General features: G+C 42.6%; 2 protein-coding genes across 3 annotated transcripts in view; both read left to right on the top strand.

Moving 5' to 3' along the window:
* The window catches only part of rab11al (RAB11a, member RAS oncogene family, like), a 32,310-nt gene extending 27,384 nt beyond the window's left edge, over positions 1-4,926 (top strand). Inside the window, exon 6 of the transcript XR_014894462.1 lies at positions 4,750-4,926. The gene's annotated coding sequence lies outside the window, so the exon portion shown is untranslated. The remainder of the gene's footprint in view (positions 1-4,749) is intronic.
* A 2,548-nt stretch (positions 4,927-7,474) lies between these two features.
* Positions 7,475-23,267, top strand: part of LOC146564907 (lamin-A-like) — a 39,664-nt gene continuing 23,871 nt past the window's right edge. The window contains exons 1-3 of one of the 2 annotated variants that reach the window (XM_085292698.1): positions 7,475-7,582; positions 13,332-13,546; positions 15,013-15,392. In XM_085292698.1, coding sequence (XP_085148824.1) covers positions 15,058-15,392 — 335 coding nt within the window. In that variant the 5' untranslated portion in view covers positions 7,475-7,582; positions 13,332-13,546; positions 15,013-15,057. Of the gene's footprint in view, positions 7,583-12,696; positions 13,146-13,331; positions 13,547-15,012; positions 15,393-23,267 lie in introns of those variants that run through there. The other variant, XM_085292699.1, reaches the window with a different exon arrangement.

Here is a 23,267-nt window from a genome sequence, read left to right on the forward strand (position 1 = left end):
CCGCCCTCCCGTTGTACCATTCAGTCTCAGGTTCACGAACATGTGGCAGCTCGCGTTCCACGCAGAAAGAAAGAGACTCGGCTCCTCATTGCCTCACAACCCCGCACTGCAATCACATGAGCGGAAAGGTACGGCTCCGGAGCCGCAGTGTAGCCCGAGAGCCGCATTTTTGTTTGGCCACTTATGTAAGGACGGGCAGCCGGGATGTAAACAGTTGCGTATTAAAAGGTGCGGGCACAGTGCGCACATGGCGCTCAACGGATGATGTCAACTTTATGATGAGGAGGTTTTAGAAAAAAGCGGCGGCATCTGAGATGAATTTAAGGAGTTGGTGGCATTTTTCTTTTCTTTTTGGGGGGGGAGGGGGTCCGCCCACCTCGGTGTAGCCGTGCTTTGCGGCAGGTCACCGCGCTGTTGTCTCCGGCGCCGTTGCGCATGAGGATGTTATGTAGGCTATATAGGAGGCGCGGGGGGGTGGGGGGGGCGTCTGTTGGGGGGTGAGGAGAGGGAGTTGTCAGACAGGCGTTGCAGACCCTATGCAGTGGGGGGAACATGAGAACAGCATTTCCCCTTGTGTTGTTTTTAAAGCACGGAGCCGCCGCGAACAAAGAACCGCGCCGACTCCCCAAGATGTCCTCGACTGAAGCCACGCCGACGGCTCGCTTGTAGCTCGGCGCAGCACAAAGATCCCAACTGCAGCGATAGGAAATCAAATCATTATCCTGAAACTGAAATCACAGCCCACGTGATCGGTTTCCTCCCTCCTTTGTGAAGGTTTCATGTTTCACTCAAGGTTCAGCAAAGTACCTGCAACTTCAGTTAATTCGATTGAGGCTGAAAGCAGATTTTTTTTTTTTACAGATATCCACAGTAAACAAGCCAATGAGATGAGTGGGAAGATTTATAATTATTTTATTGCAAAGTTCTACGTTGCTGTTTAAGTTGTGTCAGTTGTTGGTGTCTGAATCGCGGTACAGTGCTGAGCAGCAACTGATGTCCATGTTTTCAGCTTCCTCAGAGTGTCAGTCTAACTCAGGCTGTCCTTACCATCTGTGCATATATGGGCTGTACAGTGAGGATGTGTTGCGTAAGGCTACCTGAATGACAAAGCGAACTATGGGGATGTTTGCTCTTCTGCTTTATTTCCACTCCACAATAATTTATTTGTAATTCAGATCTTTGGCCTGTGGGTTCATGGCAAGTTCAGGTTCAGCACTTGAAAATACAAGAAACAGCTGATGGGTAAAATTCCAGTGAAGTCTGTTGATGTGTCTAATAGTTTTCCCACTGTGGAGATTATTCTGCATTTAACCCCAACCATTAATGTACTGTTTTCTTATTCTCCATCGTTCATGGTGTTTTCCCAGACTGCAACTGGGCTGCAGCTGTAATGAAATAAACAGTCTTAAGTGACAGGCTGAGCATGGCATGTGACTCTTCAGCATGAATATTTTTGCATCTCTAGTGAGAATGCCTTCTGCCTTTTAATAACACGTAGAACAGAGCAATAATATAATCACAAATATCCAAACAACAGGTCTGAGAATAGAAACAATATCGGTGTCGTGATAAGACTCTGTCACACTGATACGGCAGGTGTATTTACATGTGTAATCATAGTCTAGACGCGCTCTCTGGGTGCCAATCAGGAAGGGGTTTGTTCCCTAAGGACGTGTTGCAGATGAGAACTCACAGGACAACTCCTGGTATGAGGCCAGGATTAAAACATCCCCCACTCCAGCCAACGACGTGGTTAGAGAAAAGGGGAAAAAACAACAAAAAAACAGCACCAGCAGGAGGAGGAGAGCATGATGGCGTGATCTATGAAGGACCACAGTGTAGGCCCAGGGGGTCTGCTCCCAATCCCCACCCTTTGGAGAACGCTGAGGATTGGGTGAGAACGAGGCTGTGATGGAGAAAAGCACCCACACGAGGACCAGCCTTTCAATGAGCGTCCAGGAGGTCGTCTGGCTCCATTAAAAGGGGTCTGCTGGGAGTCCAGAGCCCCAATCAATAAAAAGCATGGATCTGGGATAGTGTTTCCCCCCCCCAACATCCACACACCCATCTCTGCCTGAATGTGTGAGTCTGGGTGTTGCCCACTGGTGATGCTGTTGTATCACATAATCTTTATGACCCTAAACGAAATCTTCTCTGGCTCTGAATGGACCGCAGCAGGTCGAGATTTCATTCACATCTTTCAGCTGTAGGCTACAATTGTCATTTGTCCTTTTGTGCTTGCGTGTGTGTGTGTGCATTTGCTACAGGATACTTGTGAAACCCAGAGTGCTGAGGTCATGTTACTTGCACATAAAAAACTCAATGATTTTGACCATCTGTTCGTCACAGTAGTGCTGTTTCTCCTTTTTCCTTTTTTCCTCCCTGTGCTTAATGAAAGGCTGACTGGCATGTTTGGGGAGATGCTGTGGTTTTGTGTGCTGCACACCCATCTCTTTGTCCAAGAGCTCATGCAAATATTGCTTTCACCTATGGACAGTATCTGTCTCTCTCGGAGGACGAGCTTAAAAGGCTGTAAAGACATGTCCGAGAATCCCTAAAGGACATCCCTTTGACTTCCACGGCCAGATGTCCTTTTCAAGACTTTTCTGGTGCCCCGCTGTCACTTGAATGAGGCTTCTGCGAGCACAAAGGGACATGTTGGCTAAGCACCACGTGCTGATGCCACAGTGAACGGGCACTCTGGGATGATGTAAGACCTCATGCAAATGATACCACATCTTGTGTTCATAAGCCAACGAGAGCCCTGAAGACGATCAGCTGAATAAATAACATGCTAAATGTAGAGGCTACTCTTCCCTGCTTTATTCTTTTTTTGTAAGTTTTCTTTACGCGTCTGCTAATTTGTGTGTTTTTTTTTGAGAGCAGGCAATGCTGCAGCAGGTCTGTACGTGTAGCATTGAAATACTGATGTCCAATAAATCCAAACAAACCAAGACAACCAAAACAACTCTGAGGAGGCTTGAGTTCTTTGAAGATAATTACTGTAAAATTCCCTTATAGAGAAATAGTTTAAAACCTTTCAAAATTGACTAAACCGATTTACAGAGGTGACAGCTGCGACCTCAGAAATATCTGCGTTACTGCTGCAACACCACTTTGTACCAAAAGATGGCGCAGTGAGTCAGTTTAGACTTTTTTTTTAAACACAAACAGTCATAAAGAGCACATTATTTTTTTAACACCTGGGAAAAGAAAAAGCATGTTGATGAAATTGGGGCAGCTCAAAGGAAACGTCAACAATTAAACAGCAGCACGCAGACAGACTTCTGAAGGCACCTGCTGCTAACACGCTGCCACCTGGTGGTGAGAAATAGAACATTTTGTAGAGGGTAACTACAAAAAGTAGCTTTGTGTTCATAAATATTGGTTTATTTAGTTTCTTTAATTTATTTAGAATAAAATAATATTATGACCCTCCCACTTAAAAAATGAGTCTGTGATGCATCTTTGGACGTTTGTGGTAATTTAGCTGTAAAATTGTGTGGTTGCTGCTCAGGACTTGAACTTGAAATCAGTCTCATTTAAACTGGATCAAGTTAAAATGGAAGTTTTTATTTGTTCTTTTGTGCTACTTTTTATTTTTTGCAGTGCTCTGGGATTTATTCAGTGAGCAGTGTGACACACAAGTAGCCAACAAAATTATTATTGATTCATATGTCAGTTATTTTTATTACCAGTTAATCATTTAGCCTTCCACAGCTTCACTAAAAGTGTTTGTTTTGTCCAACAAATTGTCCAGAACCCAACGAGTGTTTCAGCCTTCCCGTGTACACAGCAGACTTTATTTCTATCTGCAATCACAAAAGTGCAAATCAATCACAAAAGTATTGTACAGTCATCTCACCTGCTGTGAAAAGCTTACATGCATAATGAAGCTGTTGACCGGCACACACATACACACCTCTGTCAACGAACACACTGGGGATGCTGTGATTGGGAGAGCTGGTGTCAGCTGGGAATATGAGTCAGGTTAGTATGACTTCATTTCTTTTTACGGGTATTAGGTCATCTCTCTGCCTCACTTTCCCCTATTTCCACCCCCTTCCCTCTTGCCTCTCCCCTCCCCCCGTCTGTGTGTCTAATCATATTGATGCTGTACAGCTAGTGACACGCCTAGTGATGAGTAAGGCTCACCTCACCGCTCGCTTCCCGTATGGCAGTGATCTCACAGAGCGCTTTGAACTCAGGAGCCCTGCTTGGCCTTCTTGTGATTCTTGGCATTAATGTCTCATTTTATTGAATGTATTGCAGACAGCTGGGTGATTTGGATATTGCTTTTACTGTTCACAATGAAAGATTGTACTTTTTAATCTGCAGAAGGGCAGAATCACAAACTGGGTCAAATTTCATTAAAAATGATGATGGCTTGATACAAATAAAATGTCTCACGTCGGATGGCTCTCAAGTTGAAGCTTGAATGCACTTTAACATTTATTCAAGGGTAAAATGAAAAGTCTATGAATTGTAAAGGGATCTATTATGCATTTCCTTATTTTCTGTCGCATAGATACTGATATAAGGAGGATGCTCATATTCAGTTTTATTTATATAACACCAAATTATGACAATGGTTGCCTTCATATTGCAAGGTATGTAAGCCATGTTTCATATCTACAGTAATAGATATGAAGAATAGTTAAATGTGAGGATAAATCATCCCTGTGAGCCCAAAGCTCAGACTGCTCTACACACTCACTTTCAGATATTTTCTCCATTCTTTCATTTCAGGTCTCAGAGAGTGAATACCCCCGTCAGGCAGGTAGCTCAGGCGGTGAGCACAGAAGCCCAAATCACCTGATGTTTGCTTTATTTTTTTGAGAGTGGCAGCCAATCAGAAGAAAATGAGCTTAGAGGAAGCATGAAGGAAGCTGCAACACAGGATGAGACGAGTGACTGCATGAGTGGCACAGTACAAGAAAATAAAGGATCATACAAAGTAACTCACTGGCTTCCATCTTCTTAACTGCTGGTTTTTCTTACGGATCTTTGATAGTTAACAGAGGTGATCAAGCCTTTGTCATTAATCAAAGAAAAACTTGAACTTGAACAGAAGACATTTATGGATGTTTGATATGTGGCAGTTTTTTTTATGATCTCCTGTTGAGCAGTTTTTTAATGATCTTATTTTGGACGTATTTAATTATGGAGCAGTCTGATTATGGTGTGGTTAACGCTGTCATCTCGTCTGTCCCCGTGTGAACCTCCCGGTTGGGTGGGGCCTTTCTGTGTACAGTTTGCATGTCCGCCTTGTTGCTGCAGGAGTTTCCTTCCTCAGTCCAAAGACGTGCTTTGCAGGTTTGCTGATGAGTCTAACGTGGACGCGCAGGTGTGTGTTTTGTCTGCGATGGACTGATGACCTGCCCAGGATGCACCCCACCTTTTGCCCCCCCCCACCTGAATTCTTGTTAATCTTATTAATAAAAGTGTCGTAACTCTTCCATTTAATACTTCCATTTAACCTAACAAGTACTTTTAAACTGGAAATTGTTGAATATTTTATTAATAAAAATGATTTTCAGTGCTTTCTGGATTCAACTATATTATTTATAAATAATTTATTTGAATTAATATAACTAATATGCCACCCATAAGGTACAGCATTAAGACCAGAGGAGTCTACATCACAGTGTCACGATGCGTTCGAGTGACCCAGAGTCCTATTCCATCATTTATGAATGTTACAGATGTAAACAAACCATTTACAGCTCAGTAACATAGGTCATGTAAAATTCATGCTCAGCCGTTACATAATGATAAGCAAACCCACCAAGAGCTCTGTAGAATATCTTTCGGCAGTACACTCGAGTTGTTTTTAATTTGTGTTTTTTTGTTTGTATTTAGAACAAGTTTGGGATCGCAGGGAATTAAACTGACTGCAACATTCAACTGGGCCATCTGTACAGCTTGATGATGGCAGTCGTGCTGCTATAGTTGCCTTGAGGAAGGCTTGTATGATGCTCCCTGGATGCCACTTTAATTAAATTATCAATTCATGGAAAGCCCGGCACAGGTCAGTGTATCAATCACTAGCAAAGTGGGGTCCATGGAGCTGGGGGGTCCCTGAGGGCTCTCCGGGGGTCCCAAGTGAAATGAAAACCACAGTTATTTAATTCATTAAAAGTGTATTGCTAACCGCTGTAGTAACAGGTGTATGAAGTGTGATGTGAAGTAATTTTACCTGAGCATCAGCTTCAGTCCAAAACAAGCTTCAGTGGGATCCTGTGTGGAAAAAGAATCGGGGCCATTTCAAGTTTTGAAAAAAAAAAGAGATTTTGAGGTATTAAAGATTTGTTTTGCCATCTAATATTTTACTTTAAACTTACAGCAACGTAATCTTGGCTTTTTGGGTCTAAACAGGCCTAATATGATGCCTGACAGTAAAAATGTGAACGACACAAAAAAGTAACATGTTCAGATACACAGCAGCAAAGTGATTACTTTAAAGTGTACGTTTATTTGAAAACCACTGGGTTAACTTGTTTTTTCACTGGCACTCCAACCATCTGGCCTCTTGCAGTAAATTGAGTTTACATCACTCTCATATCACAGCATAACTACAGTACAAGCACTTTCTATTTTGCTTGTGTCACTGTTGGAGATGAATTCAGAAATTAAGGCAGCACTTAAACACAAACATAAAGCACAACATCCTGTAGACTCTCATTAATCTTTAAAACCTGAACTCAGTGGTGCTATCATCAGCTGTTCAGCAGGAGGAGAAGAAAAAAGCCATCCGTGCTCTGGGAGCGATGTTTGCATGGGCTATTCCAGGAACAAGAAACGTGACTCGAGTAAAAGTCATGTCCTCATTTAAATACTAGCATACACATCATTTCAAAATGTACTTAAAGTACTTAAAATAAAACCATGTATATCACTTTGTTGTTGCAGCTTGACTGTTTTAATCACATACAACGCTCGGTAGCTTTGTCTACAATAACCCAGCATCATGTATTAGCAGAATCATAGTTTAAAATCATTAAAATACATGGCAGGGAGTACACAGTGCAAGGAATTCATCCAAAATATATTGGATTAGAGGAGGATAGCAGCATAATATACAGAAACAGAGTAGCCATGCTCTCAGCACTACTCTGCTCTAGTTACCTTAGTGGGGGGCACCATGAGGGGGCTGTGCCACCCCTCATGCCGGCCCTCTGGACACACCCCTGTTCCGTACCCCTAGTATTAGTCACCCCATACACACATTTGGTTTATATTCTCCAAACATTCCTTGCTCAACTGAAGCCCTCACCAGCTAAAAATACTGTCACTACCGAAGCGTTAATCATGGTCGCCAGGTGGCGCCTGCAGGCTGCATTGTAATTAGCGGAGATTGGCAGCCTAATCAAGTGTGTGGATCTGCAGGTGGCTGCTGGCCCGGGTCGACTCGACTCGACTCGGAGCTCCGCGGCTCTCCGATTTGTTCAAAGGAAACGCGTCCCAGCGGATGATATCGCGATTAACTGGGACTGGCGACATTTGGAAAGGTCACCCGTGAGCGCAGAGACAGGAGACGCGTTTTAAAGCGCTGCAGAAGAAAAGGCAGAAGAAGACGAAGGTAGGACGGAGAGCTGAATGTGTTTCAGCTGGAAGATGAAATGCATTTATTCTGCTTCTTATAGTTTCTAACAGGGAGCAGGCAGAGAGTTCAATCAGTGCATGAACTCCGTGACCCATGCTGACAGTTTCCATTCAGTGTGTCAGCCAGTGGATGGCGTCGATGTGCTGTGCTTGTGAATGACTTCAGTGGAAGGCTGTGGGGTTCTATTTATGTCATTGTACTAAGTGGTAGTAGGGGGCGCCAGAGAGGCACAGAGTGAGAGCGTCCTCATAACTCGTGACGAAAGCATGCATGTACACCGAGTGAGCGCTTTGTTAGAAACCACATTAGAATCAGCCAATCACGCGGCAGCAGAGCGGTGCGCGACACCCGCTTCGCCCAATGATGACATCATACTCCAGAAAATAGGAATAAATGTGAGGTTTGTGTCAGCTGTCCTGGTTTGAGTTTTCCTGAACCTGTTGATCACCCGGGACTTCCGGAAAATCTGCACTCATACTGATGCTCAGAAAACAGAAGCCACACAGGTTTACCGGTAACCGAAGTCAATATCGATTGTTCAGTTTTGTTATTTGTTTCTCGACGTGAACCGGGGAAATCCCAAAGAAATCCACGCTGTGAAATCAGTCAGAATCAGAATACTTTATTAATCACGGTGTGTGGGTGAGGTGGAGGGATAAATGAAAATATCAATATGATGTAAAATATGAAGCTAGAAAAATGTAAGCAACATATATGAAAATACGTTTAAAAAGGGCCACATTCAAGGTACAGTAAGTTAAAATAAATACTCCAAAGTTTAATGATACTACAGACAATAAACACAAGATATGGCGAGTCTAAACAGTCCCGATGTCATAGTGGGTAGTTGTAACGTTTGATGGCTCCTGGCAGGAATGAGTTCCTGTGCCATTCTCTTGCATCAGGATGAACACAGAGTACTTGTAAGCCTCCGGTGTCTGCACATGGAAACGGTGCCAATAGAGCTGTAATTCTCTTAATGTCCACAAACAGCTGAAGACTGTTCTGGTTGTACTATGTATTACAGTTACCCACCACAGCCCCGTGCTCCTTGCTTCTGATACGTAACACTGCTGCAGAGTTCAGGAGACTGCTGAAGATGTAGCTGAAGTCTGCAATGTAGAGGCTGAAGAGGAAGGGGGGGATGAAGACCTCAGTCAACTCCAACTCAGGGTCGGCAGGTGAACTGGTCCAGGATGAGGCTCTGCAGGGTCTTCATGATGTGTGATATTGTGTTTGGGCCGATTCCTGATTTTTAAAAAGACGGCTTGTCAGAGACAAATATCAACTCTATTTTAGAAGCAGCTCATTGCACAGTCTGTTTGGAGAGAGTTTAATCCAGGACATTTTGTTACAGCTATAATTTACAGATTTTTCCTGAATGACTCACACAGGCAGTCGCAAAGAGGCTATTTTGAAAAGCAGACAGCTAAAAAGATATACTGTGTTTGTGAGAGCGAGTGTGTGTGCGCGGACTTGTTTTTGTGGCTGTGCAGCACAGGGAGTGTGTTGCAGCTTTCTTGAGAATCATTCCTCCGTGAAATTAAATAGAAACTTGTTCAGTCATCTTTGTGAGAGCCAGTTTAAGTCTTAGACCGTGAGAGAGATTACATATTGTAAAACTGACAACTTTTTGTCCAGCTCTCGTTTTTCCACATCCATTCAAACACCTGTTTGAGGCTTAACGCTTCATTTTAGGGTTATATTTGAGGTTGGGATAAGCGTTTGGAAGCTAAATGAGATGGTGAAACCTTGAGTTGAGAGGCAGTCCAACAAGCCCGGCTGTATTTTAAACGAGTCCTTCTTTCTACACAGAGTGGAGCAGGCTGGACTCATTGTAGGAGAAACACTGGTAACAGAGAACAAATTCAGGATAAAATGCTGAAAACACTGTTGTGGAAACACTTCTGTGCACATTTCATGATGAATATACAGAGCGACAAGAAGGCAGTGTATATTGAAAACAGCTCTTTCATTTGTCTGACTGAATTTGAATCTGTTTTCAGTGAACATACAGATGCTTTTTCTGCTGCATCATGAACGTGCACTTTTTTCATTGAAACCATGTTACAATGGGATCTTTCGTGGCAGGAGGATGGAGGGGATCATGGCCCTCGTAGTTTACTGTACATGCAGGCATGTGATTATTTAAGTACGTCTGATTACGTTTACATCAGCTTAACTAAAAGAACGATTTATGTGTTCTACGTTGTTAAAAGTGTAGAACATAAAATTAATGAAATGATGGTACATCTGTACTGTAAGAACAGTGAAGTATGGGACTAATTCTGCTGGTAACAGGAGACACTGTTGTAAAGCTGTTGGTGGAAACACATGTGACTCCATAGCAAGATTTTCTGTTGTTGTTGTTCCCACGGTGACAGAAATGTCCATTGTAGACATCAGGTTGTTAAGTCTGCAGTAGTTGAGGATTATTCAGCCTCCAAGCGACTTGTGTGTCATCTGCAGTTTCCCCAGTGGAGTTTTACTTCCTCATGTTGCTGATTGAAATAATGAGTCAAGCTTTTGATCTTCCTGGTGGTTTCTATCTGTTTAGAATACTCCCTCATCAGAGATGGCGCATCGTGTTTCCCGTCTCGGCAATATTTTTTTCACATCTCCAGCACACTGTGAAAAATCACGAGGCGAATTTACATAAGACTGAAGGCTTTCAGATAATTTGCACGCTAAGCAAAACCGAGGCTCATAAAGAAACAACTGTTTGACATGACGCTGATGTTGCACTGTAGTTGTAAACAAAATGTCAAACTAACGTTCAGCTTTGCCTTAAAAGATTTGAAAAAATGAATTTAGATAAATATTATTCTATTTCCAGGCTCGTCTACGCTGGATAGAAACATTAGGCACCAGTCTTCTGTTAATGATTCAGGCAAAAATAGGAAGATGAACAATGATCTCTTAAGCAGCAGAGATGACGTCAGACTGTATGTAAAAGATGGACACGATGATGTGACATGCTGGTCCTTAAAGCACTGAGTGAGAATTTGTCTTCGTTTTCTTTTTAATGTGTCCAAATGTGGTTTGACCACATTTAAAAACAAATGTAGCGTCATCAGCCGAGTCAGCAAGCTCAGTTACTGAGGTGCATCCTAGACTGTGTGGGTGCGTATAGTTGCCAATTAGCCTTAACGTGCTAATAAATGCTAGAATTTTACAAGCACAGGTGCTTTGTACAATTTTCAAGTATTTCAATCAAAATGCTGTAAAATGTAGCAAACATGTCCCTGAAAATGCAAACTTTCAGCTTCAAAATGATGTAACCAGGTTATGAAAATGAAGCGTACAGTCAAGGATATTTTCTGGGTGAGGGATTTTTGGCTAAAAAAACAAACAATATAAAATATGTGTGGTTATTTTTCATTATCTTAAACGTGCACAATCCAAGACGTGCTCCACAGGTAGTGCGATTTAAAAAAAACCCCAGGAAGCATTAGTGTGTACTGCTGTGCATGTTTTATGCGTTCCTCAGTTGGAGGAACAGGAATGAAAACGATCTAGTAGCTTTCCTTTCGTTCCCATGCCAGATTTTCTCTGGTTCAAATTCTTCTTCATTGCTGCTCTTTTCTCCTAGCAGAGCAGTAAGTCAGTAGCTCAGGATGGGGAAATATAATGTCAGGATTGCACAATGGGACGGCATGCCTTGTGGGTTTCTTTCTGTCTTTGTGTGTGCGCCTGCATGGAATGCGGTGAGGGTAGAAAAGGAGAGCGCGAGTGAGTAAAGTCTGGGGGGGAAAGCTGACTGATAACATATTGTTCTGTACTTGTTTTGGCTGCTGAGTTGCATCCCGGTCTGTCATGCTAGCTCCTGTTTTTGGACTTGATGAATGCATCTGAGAATCAAACTGTGCACCAGTCAGCGGCTGAGGGGATGAAGGCTTAAATGCTTTGGGTGTGCTTTACTGGGCGTAAACATGATGGTTTGTCCAAACCACATTTATAAAAGAATAGTGTCATCTGTTTGTATTACATAGACTGTATATGTAAGATGGAGGCACTTAATTACTGTGACATAACTGAAATAGATAAAAAGCTAAAATTACCAGAGATGGGGCTCAGACTTCAGGGTGGTCTGTGAGTACAATTAACTGCTAAGTGAGTCATGTAATTTTTTTCTTCATACATTAAAAATTCTCCTAAATGTCCTGACACCACATTTACTTAAGAAATTAACTCATAGCCCCATAAATAAGATATTTAACAATGTCCGCTGTACCATTAATGAGTTTTGAGGCTTGTTCACACACACACACGGGGTTAAATCTGATCCAGTGCTGGTACCTGCACATGTGCAAAGGAGCACATTACACAGTTATTTTTGACTTGCTCATAGACGCTGAAAAGAAGTTGATGAAATTGCTACATGTGAACTTTCACTTAGAAAACATTAGGTTTGTTTTCAAGTATTAACAAGCTGAGAATTTTGTAAGATTTTGAAATTGTAAGTCACCCATCTCCAGATTTGTTCTGGTATGGTGAAAAGAAATTCCAGTTAGGACCTTTTTCTGCTTCGGGGTACTTTGCTGTCATCATGTTTCCATGTGATGGCATTTTAAATGAGAAATGCTATTATTGTTTGTGCCCTTGAGAAAAGAGTCTTACTGAAAAGCTATCTGGGCTGCCAACCATGCATTCCTATCTTTGTGTGACTTCCATGGAAACATGAGAGCTGAAAAACTTGAAATGTGGACATGATGATGATGATGAAGAGAAAGAGAAAGAAAAAGGGTTAAAGGAAAGAAGGGCTAAAAATGTGAGCTGTTTGTAGCAGGGACGTGTGACTCAGACTCTGACGGCTGCTTTCCACTGGAAGGCCGCGCTGTAGCCGGGATACTCCCTTAGCTACTGGACCTGCCCCATGCCCAAAAACAGAGGTGCTGTCTTGCCCCCGTCTAACCACATGCGCATACACAGACGCACACATGAATGGACAAACGTTTATTTCCATGGTGAGAAGATGTGTGCACCCACAGAGACACACAGAAAATATCAGAGCTTGATTGGACCTGTGGTACCATTAACTCCACCCCGCCGAAACAAATATAAGTCCAGATGAGCTCCGGATTGAGTGTCAGACTTTTAGCTTGTCAAGATGCCTTTTGGGAATTATTCTCTTATCATCTGGGGTTATAATATGAGAATTCCCTGGACGTTTTCCTCCTTTAATCCTTTGGATAACCTTGCTGAAAGGCTATTTTTCTGCCATGGGTAAAACGAGAACTGTGGACAAAGGTGATGAATCATATGCATGTACTCTGGATTAGTTTCATTGCCTGTGTTTATGGTGCGTTACAAGGGCTCAAGGTCACCTCTGCGTCGTTCTGCAGCAGGATTTCTTGATGGAACTGGAATTCTTCATTCATGTCTTTGGCCTTTCAGCTTGAAAGAATGTGTTCTTCAAATCAGCAGGGAGGAGCAGGGTGTAATCCGCACATTCACACACTTTCACCCACCTGGGAGCTGCTCGGTATCATCAGTGTCGCAGCGTTTTATTGACAGACCACTTGCACCAACTGCTGAGGTCAGTGTGTCTGCGAGGGCTCAGTGTGAGGGGAAAAGAGAAAGGAAAAGATAGGGCCAGTGCAGAGCGAGATAAAGCTCAGCAGCTGCTTTCTGCATGCACACACACACAGTCTGTCCTAGCCTGACTCCTCCTCGCTACCCCACCCTCTTCTCTCTTGTGCTCCCGCCCCGTCTCCCTCTTCAGCGGTAGGTACATGTGCAGTGAGTTTCGGCTACGAAAGCAGTCCAGGGCACGAGCCAAAGGAGCACACACCCACCAGCAGACAGCATTCTTCAACAGATCTGGGACTGCGATCATCTGAGGCACTGAAACCAGCAGATAAACTTCCAGAAAGATCCTGTGCTCGCACTTTTACACCCTTCAGCAGGCTGCAGTCAAAAGGCTCTCACACAGCTAAGGTAAGCTTCAGAGAGTTTCCTCATGTTTGTCTCCTGTGAGGCTTTTTCTTTGTCTCACTGACACTGCTGCTGTCTGTGCTTCTAGTATACTTGTCATTTTGAGCTGGTTAAACTCGTTCAGTCAGCTGAAAGCTGCTTTCATTTTCCTTTTCTGAGGCATAACTTTGTCAAAGTTGTAGCTCGTTTCAGTGGCTGAAGAGCTGAACATCAGACAGCACCTGTTAATGCTCAGGAGCTGCTTTTGGAAGCTGAAATGATGCTTCATTTATTCAAAGTCAGTCCAGAGAGAGTACTCGTAAGTGTGTGCTCCTGTGGGCGTGTGCATGCATCCCACCCACGTGCATGTTCTCGCGTGCACTTTTGGTAATGAGCGAGAGGGGATGGATGGAAGAGTTTGGTGTGTCCACCCACTCCAATCTGGAGAGCCCATTCCCGCCATTTGGTGGGACAGGCTTGTTAGGCTGTGAGTGGAGCAACTGCTGACAAGTAGAGTAGTTTTCAGTCTCACCTGTTTGGCCACAGTTACTGATAACAGTGCTGATAAGTCTCGTTGAGAAGTTTCGTCAAAGCCTCATAATTTGATTTGTAGAGCTTCTCCCTTTGCGTGTTTCGTTTGTAAAATTCTCTTATATATGTATGTATTTATTTGTGTGTGGGTGTGGCTTGCTTCCATGCATTTTTATTTTAATTCATTTTGTATACTTTTCCAGTGAACTGTAAGCTCTGAAGCTTTTAAGGTTTCGATGTAACACTCCTCATATTAGGATGGATACTTGTCCATATCAGGGCATCCTGCAGCAATCGTTTAGATTATGAGTCAACACTTTGGAATTATATTGAGCGCTGTTGCTAGTGGCTGTGGGCAAAATGATCACCACTGAACATTCTGATCTCTAAACAAATAAAAGCATTTTTTACCAGAGTCTCTGTGGATGGCAGAGCAGCATGGTAATGCCTTGTTTTAGTGTCCCTGGTTACAACTGCATATTTTCACTGTAATTATGAGAGTGTTTACAGCCTTGCAAAAGGTATGTGGGTTGGTCTTTGTGGGAAATGTGTTGAGCAAGCTGCGTAAAGTGGTTTAACAGCACCTACAGCAGTTTAATGTAGCTGAAGCAGAGCGGACGGTGAGGTTATCACAGTGGGTTAGTTTGTTTTGGAAATATCGACATGAATGTAAAAGGGAGCAGGAAACAAGTGAAAAGGTAGCTGTGATAAGTTCAGCATTATCTTTTTTAGCATATGCTTCCCAAAAAAATCAAAACGAGTTAATAAAACAAATCTGTGAGCAGACGGAGGACTGGAGGCGGAAAGATAAGAATCACTGTGGTGCAAGACTGGAGCCTTTCTTCGCTTTCACCTCAGTTAAAGTTTAACTTGTGATTCAGCCATTAAATCAGTGCAGTGTGTTTCTGTGGAAGGCAACCTTGATACTCTTCTCATTAAGTCTTCCTCCTCTCCCACAGCCAGTGACTCACCCCATCTGCGTCTCTTGCTGAGCCATTATTACCATGGAAACCCCGAGCCAAAAACGCACCAGCCGCAGCGCCGTCTCTCCGGCCCGCATCACCAGGCTGCAGGAGAAGGAGGAGCTGTCCAACCTCAACGACCGGCTGGCCGTGTACATCGACAAGGTGCGCTCCTTGGAGTCGGAGAACGCCGGGCTGCGGTTGCGCATCAGCGAGTCTGAGTCCTCGGTCACCCGTGATCTGTCGGGCATCAAGACGGCCTATGAGACGGAGCTGGCGGATGCCCGCAAGACTCTCGACCAGGTGGCCAAGGAGCGAGCACGCCTGCAGCTGGAGCTCAGCAAGATCAAGGAGGAGCACAAAGAGCTCAAAGCCAGGTAAGAAGAGCAAATGGGCGTGGACTTTCTTCCTAATAGCCAGGAGGGGGCGACTGCCCTGGTTTCAAGAATTGGTCCAGTTGTATAGAAGTCTATGAGAACATGCCCTCACTTTTTTCCCTGTTGTTTATGTTCCCAGTCGCTGATTTTAAGTCCTATTTGATACAGCATCACGCTTGTTGTGGGAATAAATGCCTACTTTGTTACTAACATCTGAGCATGCAGAGTCCTTGTTAGTCAGATCCAAGAAGGACCAAAAATAAATGCTAAAATGCAACCTTCAAAACAAATGTTCAAAAACCAGCTGGTCGGGATAGCTACACCCATTTATCAGACAGTTGCTATTGTACTGACATCACATTGTGGATGTAAACTACACTGTAACTGATTTCATGTGTAAATAAGTTAACATATCAGAAGCACACACTGATGATTTTGTGCATGTGTCATTTCTCTTCAGAGGACAGATGAAAACAAACACTGATGCAGTTTTGCTTCAGAGTCAGGGGAACCACTGGGAATGATCCATAAATCTTTCAAGCAGCAGCACACTGATGATGTAACGTTTATCTGCCGTTGTGTGGGATCTGTGTGGGGGAATTCCCTGACTTTCTGCCAAGTGATTCCACAGTAACTTTGATATGTTCTCGTATTCCTCCTGCTGCATAAGAATGATGCTTTTCAGATTATAGGTCAGCAATTTTTACTTTGTGGCGCTGTAAAAAACGATGAATCAGATTGTTATATGGGGACGCGTTAAGGATTCCCTGGCGTTGTTACTGCTGAGCGTCAGCCAGCGCAGGTTTGTCTTCTTTTAAAATATGTCTTCAAACCCTGTCGGTGTGTCTCGTAGCAGCTGGTTAAACTACAGTGAATGTGATGTGAACGTGTGGATGCAGCTGCTGTGATTTTACCTTTTGTGCTGCAATACTTTGAATTCACACCCTGTGTTGCATGAACAGCTGAGGAGGTGCAACACCCTGTCGTCTGTGGAATGCGGTGTGAGATGTGCAGCCAGATCCAACATCAGGGTTGTAAATGTCATTCCTGAGTTTGTCAGTTTTCAGGTGCAGTCATGTCACTTCAGTCCCCGTTGAAGGAAAGGACACACCTCCAGGCAAACAGGCTGAACACAGCCTGCTCTGCTGAGCTGGAATCACTGTCCCCGTGACAGAATGTCGACTCACAGCTTTACACACGGCGAGATTACTTTGCACAGGTGCATAAAGACTTTAGAGTTTTGGCATTTGTGAATTGAGTTCGTACTGAAGCATGAAATTGAATGAAAATGCAGTCTAATTTTACTGTTTTTGTTTTGTTAAATTCTGTTGCGTGGTGGAAGTGAAGAACACGCATGTCTGTCATTCATCCTTTATTTGAAACTTTCAAAGCACAGGAGGAATGGTGGACAATGAACCAAACCACTGTGAGGCACATGAGAGGGAGTCATTATTTCAAAACTTACACAACTCTGTACTAAAATGAAGAGTTTTCTGTACATATTGGTATATTATTTAGCATTGTGTCATATTTACAATGATGCATTGAGCAAACGGTATCCATGGCTGCTTGTTCCCAGATACTAATCAAGCTAGGCTACAGCATTCGTCACTACATCTAAATGAGGTTAGGAAGCGGAATGGAAACGGTTCCATTACAGTAGGTGGTTGACGCTGCATTCATTATTTGAAAACAACATTTAGAGGAAACCCTGTGTGTAGCTTGGCATGCAGGCTGGTGTTATTGGAGGAGTGTTGGAGCCGAGGCCACATTATCAAGCAGCTCTAACAGCTTCAGCTAGCTGAGGAGCTATTAGGATTGTGAGCAGATTTTTCCCCCTGTAAGTCGCCCGAGTCCACAAAATTTCCGACTCGGTGCCTTACTGAATGTCTGCGCGTCTTCAGATGTTGGGAGTCTGTCGGCAGATCAGACTCGGCCAGCAGTGCTGCCCAGGAATGTGTTGGCAGCAAAGTTCATGTGAGGTTAGAGAAAGAGAAAATGCAAAATACCGACTCGCTGCACTCTAATTCTTTACAGTCAGCACTTTGTTTCCTGATTGTTCCTCAAACCAAAATCATTTTTTCAGGAATAAAATAGGTGTGTGTGTGTGTGTGTGTGTGTGTGTGTGTGTGTGTGTGTGCGTGTGTGTGTGTGTGTGTGTGTGTGTGTGTGAGTCCACAAATTTAATGACTCTTTGATCTGATTAGTTGCTAATTGCTTCCTTTTCAAAGACTTGACGTTTTATTGCATCTGAACCAGAGATGTAATCAGATTACTTTTTCAAGTAACGAGTAAAGTAAGGGATTACTATTGGGAAAAAAAAAAAGGTAATTGGATTACTGTTACTTTCCTGTAAGCACGCTGCGTTACTGTGTTACTAAAGCCGTGGGTTTTGTTTGTTTTTTTTTGCGAGAGTGTCTCATGACAGTGACGTAAGCGAGTGCGACGTTCGTGGCAACAGCTGTGTGCAGATCAACAATGGATCATATATCGAGTGCGGGAGAGTGTATGAGCGTGCAACGTTTAAAGCGTGGAAGTACTGACCTTACTTTGAGTTTGAGTCCATAAAAAGTGACAAAAACATTAGCGTCAAAAGTAACTAATTACTTTTGAAAATAAGTAATCAGAAAAGTAACGGGATTGCTTTTTCAGGGAAGTAATTAGTTACTGATTACTTTTTCCAAGTAACTTGACCAACACTGATCTGAACTATGAAACAGTGTGACTGTGGGTGTGGCCTGAGCTGCCGGCTCACTGCAAAGAGAAACAAGAACAAGGCTGAAAGTTTCCTCCACACCATGCGTGACTGGTGTCCTTGAGTCTAGTAGAATATCTACATCAATGATTTTCTGATGTGTGTCTCCCTTTTTTCCCTTATTTTTATTTGATGTATGTTTGTAGAAATATGTCTACAAATGCAAGTTTTTCTGAATCCAGTTCCATATAAACTCCCAAAGTTTGGGAGCACATCAGGTCTCGGCTGGGTCCTGTTGAAACGTTTCACACAAGTCCCTTCTTAAGTTTTTAAAAAATCCTGCTAAAAGGAAAAATAAGCACACAAATCAATCGGCTAACCTCCACAGCAGCGGTAATATAAGATCCATAACTCTGCGAGAAATGCGTCTTTAGTGTGGCTTACCTTTCTTTGAGTGGTCCTAAGCTCATCAGCTTAATACATATTGCATTCAGCAGTCTTTGCCTTATCACGGTGCTTCTTGCCTGCAGGAGCAACCACGGCTCCCACAGCAGTTTTACTTTCCTAAGGAGGCAGATTCTTTTGATGCATGTGTGCTGGAGTCACTCAGTCCGGCTTGAGCTGCCTTTATCTGCTAGACTTTAAGTGGCGTGTTTGCTGTTTGGTTTCCATGGTGCTGTGGGAGCCTTGGCTCGGCTGTGTGACGGGGTTGTGACTCAGAGCCTTTTTTCAAGGCCTCTGGAATGGGCTGAGTGGACTCTCTGTGACGGGAAGTCGGCTTTATTAATACACACCGACGGGCTGCTGTGACGCTGCTGGGCTGAGCGTCAGGCGGCGACAGCAGCAGCAGAACGAACATGCGGCTGTTAAGTCTCACAATGTGTTGACTTTTCGCTGGTGTCCTTGCTTGTTGCTGCCAAACATGACACAGCAACAGGTGGAGCCTTCAGTGCAGTTCGGCTGACAGGACACGCCTGTTCAGCCCAAAGGCAGACACACACACGCCTTTGTATGCAGAACAACCGCAGGGGACACATGCTTTCATCCCCTGAAGCGAAGCAACAAGGGGTCAGAACGACAACCTCTCTCATATATAATTTAAAATTGTGGTGAAAAGCAGGTGTGAGGGAAATTTTAAAACAGGTCTAAACTTAAAGCCTGGAGCCACTTGAAATGGCTCAGGTTTGAAAACCAGGCAAAGCTACACTAAAGAGGAGACACGTTACTGTCAAGGTCTTTTTCATTGAATACTTGGAGCACTGCGCCTGCGTTGTCTCACGTAGAGTCTAAAGTCTAGCTGTTTGTATGAGGGTGTTATTGCAGGGTCATTTTTAATCCTTAACCAGGCTGATAAAGGAATTATTGGTCATCATATTACGTTTTATTTTAGCTTTGTGCTGCTATGCAAACTACACTAATCTAAGCATTTATATAATAAGCTCTTTATTTATAGACGACCTCTCAAAATCCACAGTACAAAGTGTTTCACTGGGGCAACAAAATACAGTCATCGACCCTGAGGTTAGATATCTACGATTATCCCCTTGAACTTCGATTATCCATTAAAAGATTGCTTCAGAATGCCATTCAAGTGGAAACTGACAAGACAAACACTGGAATTGTGTTTTAACACTGAACAGCAGAAGGCTCTGAGTTAAGTTGAAGCGTCAGGTCTTTGGTCTGCTGCAGGAAAACACAAAGAGGGAATTTTGTACTGTGGATTTAAACTTAAGTGAATGAAACCTCATATAAAGCTCATATTTACTAATGATTACTCACCACAATACGAAGGCTCTTCTCCTGTATTGCTGTAAGAGCAGGAGAAGTTATTACAGCCAACAAAACCGTTTTTCAGTGTTTATATGGAAACAACTTTAAATACTGTCAACTGTAATGATGTAAGGTTTATATTCACCCATCGGCCACGACACTAAAGAAACACCACCTAATATTGTCCCAACATAATAGCATTAACACAGGATCTCTGGGCGTGTCCTTTGGTTTTAGTGTGGAGTGAAATGGAAATGAAAAGTAAATCCAAGTGTGGAGGAAAGAAATTAAACTAGAAAAAATAATAAATAAATGCACTGACTCTGCATGCACAGGCTTGAGTGTTGTGATTGTAGCTGTAGCATTATGCCAGCATAACCAGCAGCCATTTTTAACAGACGTTTTAAAACACTCAACTTTGAGCTGCTCAGACACCAGTGCAGCATTTGAAAGTAAATAGCTAAGTCCTTTTTCAGGATCAGACACAAAGCAGGGATTTTCCATGGAGGAGTTTGCCCCACCTGTCTGAACGATGTGCGTGAAGGTGTGGCAGACACTGAAGCGCTCAGACTTCTTTTTTTCTTCTGCAGTCTGTTGAAACGGTACAAAAATCAATTAAATATACTGTAGCAGACGTGGCTGAGCACGTCTAGGAGCAGCTGCAGACTGAAAGGCAGTACAATACAAAGATGCAGCAGATGCACTAACACTGCATTCATGGACTGATGTGCAATGTTGAGCGCAACTATGACAGAACGGCTATCAGACTGCACTGCAGGAAATGCACTTATCACATCACACATCCCATTTCCTCAACTGTGAATACTTTCTTTTACAATTTGCCTACTGTATTATGAACTATGACTTGCGCATGTTTCAGACATTTGTTATGTTTATGGTCAGTTTTAGGCGTTTGTTTATTTTCTGATAAACTAAATTTCCTTGTTACGCTTCATTTAGATTCAAAGCTGTATTTACTGCAGTCCGGCGCTGTTGTTTCCCCCTGTGCAACATGTCACATAGCTGCACAGTACATGCCAGCACCCTGAGCAACAACAGTGTGATAAACAGAAGCTTTTCAATATCTGACCAAACTCTCTCCTGTGAGGAGAAAACGAGAAGTGAAAGGGGGAGCCCGCTCAAGTATCGGACGTCATAGGAAGCCGTCTAATATTAGTCACAGCTTGAGTTCGCGTGAGTAAAGTTTCTATATTTATCTCGGGGTAAATTCTAAACCTGTCGCTAAGGTAACGTGTTATACATCCGCTCTATTAATGGGTGATGATGTGTAACAGGAGGATCCATTCAAGCTGCTCCTGTCAGCTTTGTTGAGATAAAATGTTTGCTGGAAAAGTTCCTTCCTAAAATGGAAAAGAGCATCTGTTCCAGATCATTCAGCCTTTCAGGGCCTTTAATTTCTTTAGCTGTCTGCTTGAAACACCATCATTAAACTATTGGTTTGCTGAATGAGCAGGAGCCTGTCAGGAGGCTCGTGCGGTGGAAGATGTATTTTTTTATTTGATTCTAAGAATTAAATGTGGAGAATAAGTTTTATTTTGATTTTATAGTCAAACCTAATAAAAAAAATCATCATTAAATCATATTTTTCATTAACAAGTAGAGAATGAAGCCAGTCGGTGATGTGTTGAACACAGCAGTTTTCCTTTCTCAACATTTTTGACTTTATTCTCAAAATAAAAATTAAGAAAAATGACAAATCCTTTCAAAAATACAGAAAGTTCTTTTATTTCTTTCATCTTTACTATATTTTCTTTATTATCGTTACTTTAAATGATTTAAATATTAAAAATGTGGATGTTGCGGCTGATTTTTCTCTATATATATTTTCTCAATGTTCCTTGCAATCTCTAAAATGTTCAGCTAAGAAAAATGTTTGAAAGGTTTGAAAATGCGCAGTGTAATATAAAAAACCCCAAAACAAAAACCATCAAATGCTTTAAACATTTCTGTTTGCAGTAATTTAAAACTGGGCTTTTACCAAAAGACAAAGGATAAAATTGAAAATTATAATAAGACCCAAAATTCCCCTCCCAACCTCTTAAAGACTGATTATGGAGACTAGTTAATAATGAATGCCATTAATGTGCTGTTATTAGGTTAGAGCAGGATTATTTTATTTTTTAAAAGGGTTTGATGCTCATGTCACTATTTAAATTTCGGGAAAAACCCATTTTGGAGTTCTCGAATGTGTCTGGACACAAAGAGAGAAGCACGAGGTCTGACCTCTTCATTCATAATTGAGTGCATCACCATTACACCATCGCAGCTGCCATTACAAACCATCTCCATCATGAGCTTCAGTAATCACTGCATCAGTGGACCTTTTGTTACAGCAGACATTTTAACTCGTCATATAAAAGAATATAAATGCATTTAATTCTCAAATCCATCTCTCCAGAAACCTTTTTTTCAAAAAAAATACGAAAGGTTTTCCGCTGTATTAAGGCCAGAAGCGGGCAGCGGACCACCATCCAGCACCCGCAGCAGATTTCACTGCTCGACATCTTTTCTCATGTCGTTTGATCACATCCTCCTCTGTTCTTCTGGCTGCCTCGAGGGGGAAGCCCTGCGTTCCCTCGTGATGATCTCAGCTTGTATTACGTGACAGCGGACAATCGTCTGTCACACTGAGTCATGCCGGGCAGATAAGAGCTCGGAGAGCAGTCCAGGATTTTGGGTGTCTTCCAGCAGGGATGTAAATTGGATCATGCAGCTCTTTGTGTCGCTGTGTCACAGCTCTGAAGACGCCCCAAAAATGCCCGAGAGTCATAACTCATTTATACCTGAGCTGTCCTAAAGAGACGTAGTCGTTGAGGGGCATTTCCATTTAAGCTGACTTCAAACAGCAGGAGTAGCTTTTGATTCATTTTACTTGCTTTAGATTAAGAGATTTGTGTTTTTATTTTTTAGTTTGATTAATCAAGAATACTTTAAACTATGGTTAATCCTGTGTGTTTGACTTGCTTTTTATATTTAGCTGTAAACATTTAAAGTCTATATTCAGCTCTGTCATATTTACACACTCAGGGAAAAGTTCCACATAAAAAGCAGGAGAAACGTCAGCTCTGCCAATAATTTACACTTTCCCTTATTGATTAATCTAAAGTGTTTTTGTTTTTTTTTGTTTTTTTTCATAAATTGGAAAAAGAAAACTTGGGATCCTTTGTGTTTCTGTCATGTTGACTGTTACACTGGTGTATAGACATGCTGACCAAAGTGTCAAATAATGAGCTCAGTGTATGTGTGAGTAACGCTGAGCCAGAAATAATCGAAACACTCCGTTTCAGCAGAGATGGGATATCTCTGATGTGGTCATATTAGACACAGAGCACATTAGCTTCACTCTTACGTTTCAGATCTTGTATTTGTGAGGGGCAGCCAATCAGATG

This window comes from Mchenga conophoros, linkage group LG11 (genome assembly GCF_057382185.1).
Source record: "Mchenga conophoros isolate Kocher_MC1m ecotype Shallow Benthic linkage group LG11, M_conophoros_male_GT1.1, whole genome shotgun sequence".
Lineage (NCBI taxonomy): Eukaryota > Metazoa > Chordata > Actinopteri > Cichliformes > Cichlidae > Mchenga > Mchenga conophoros.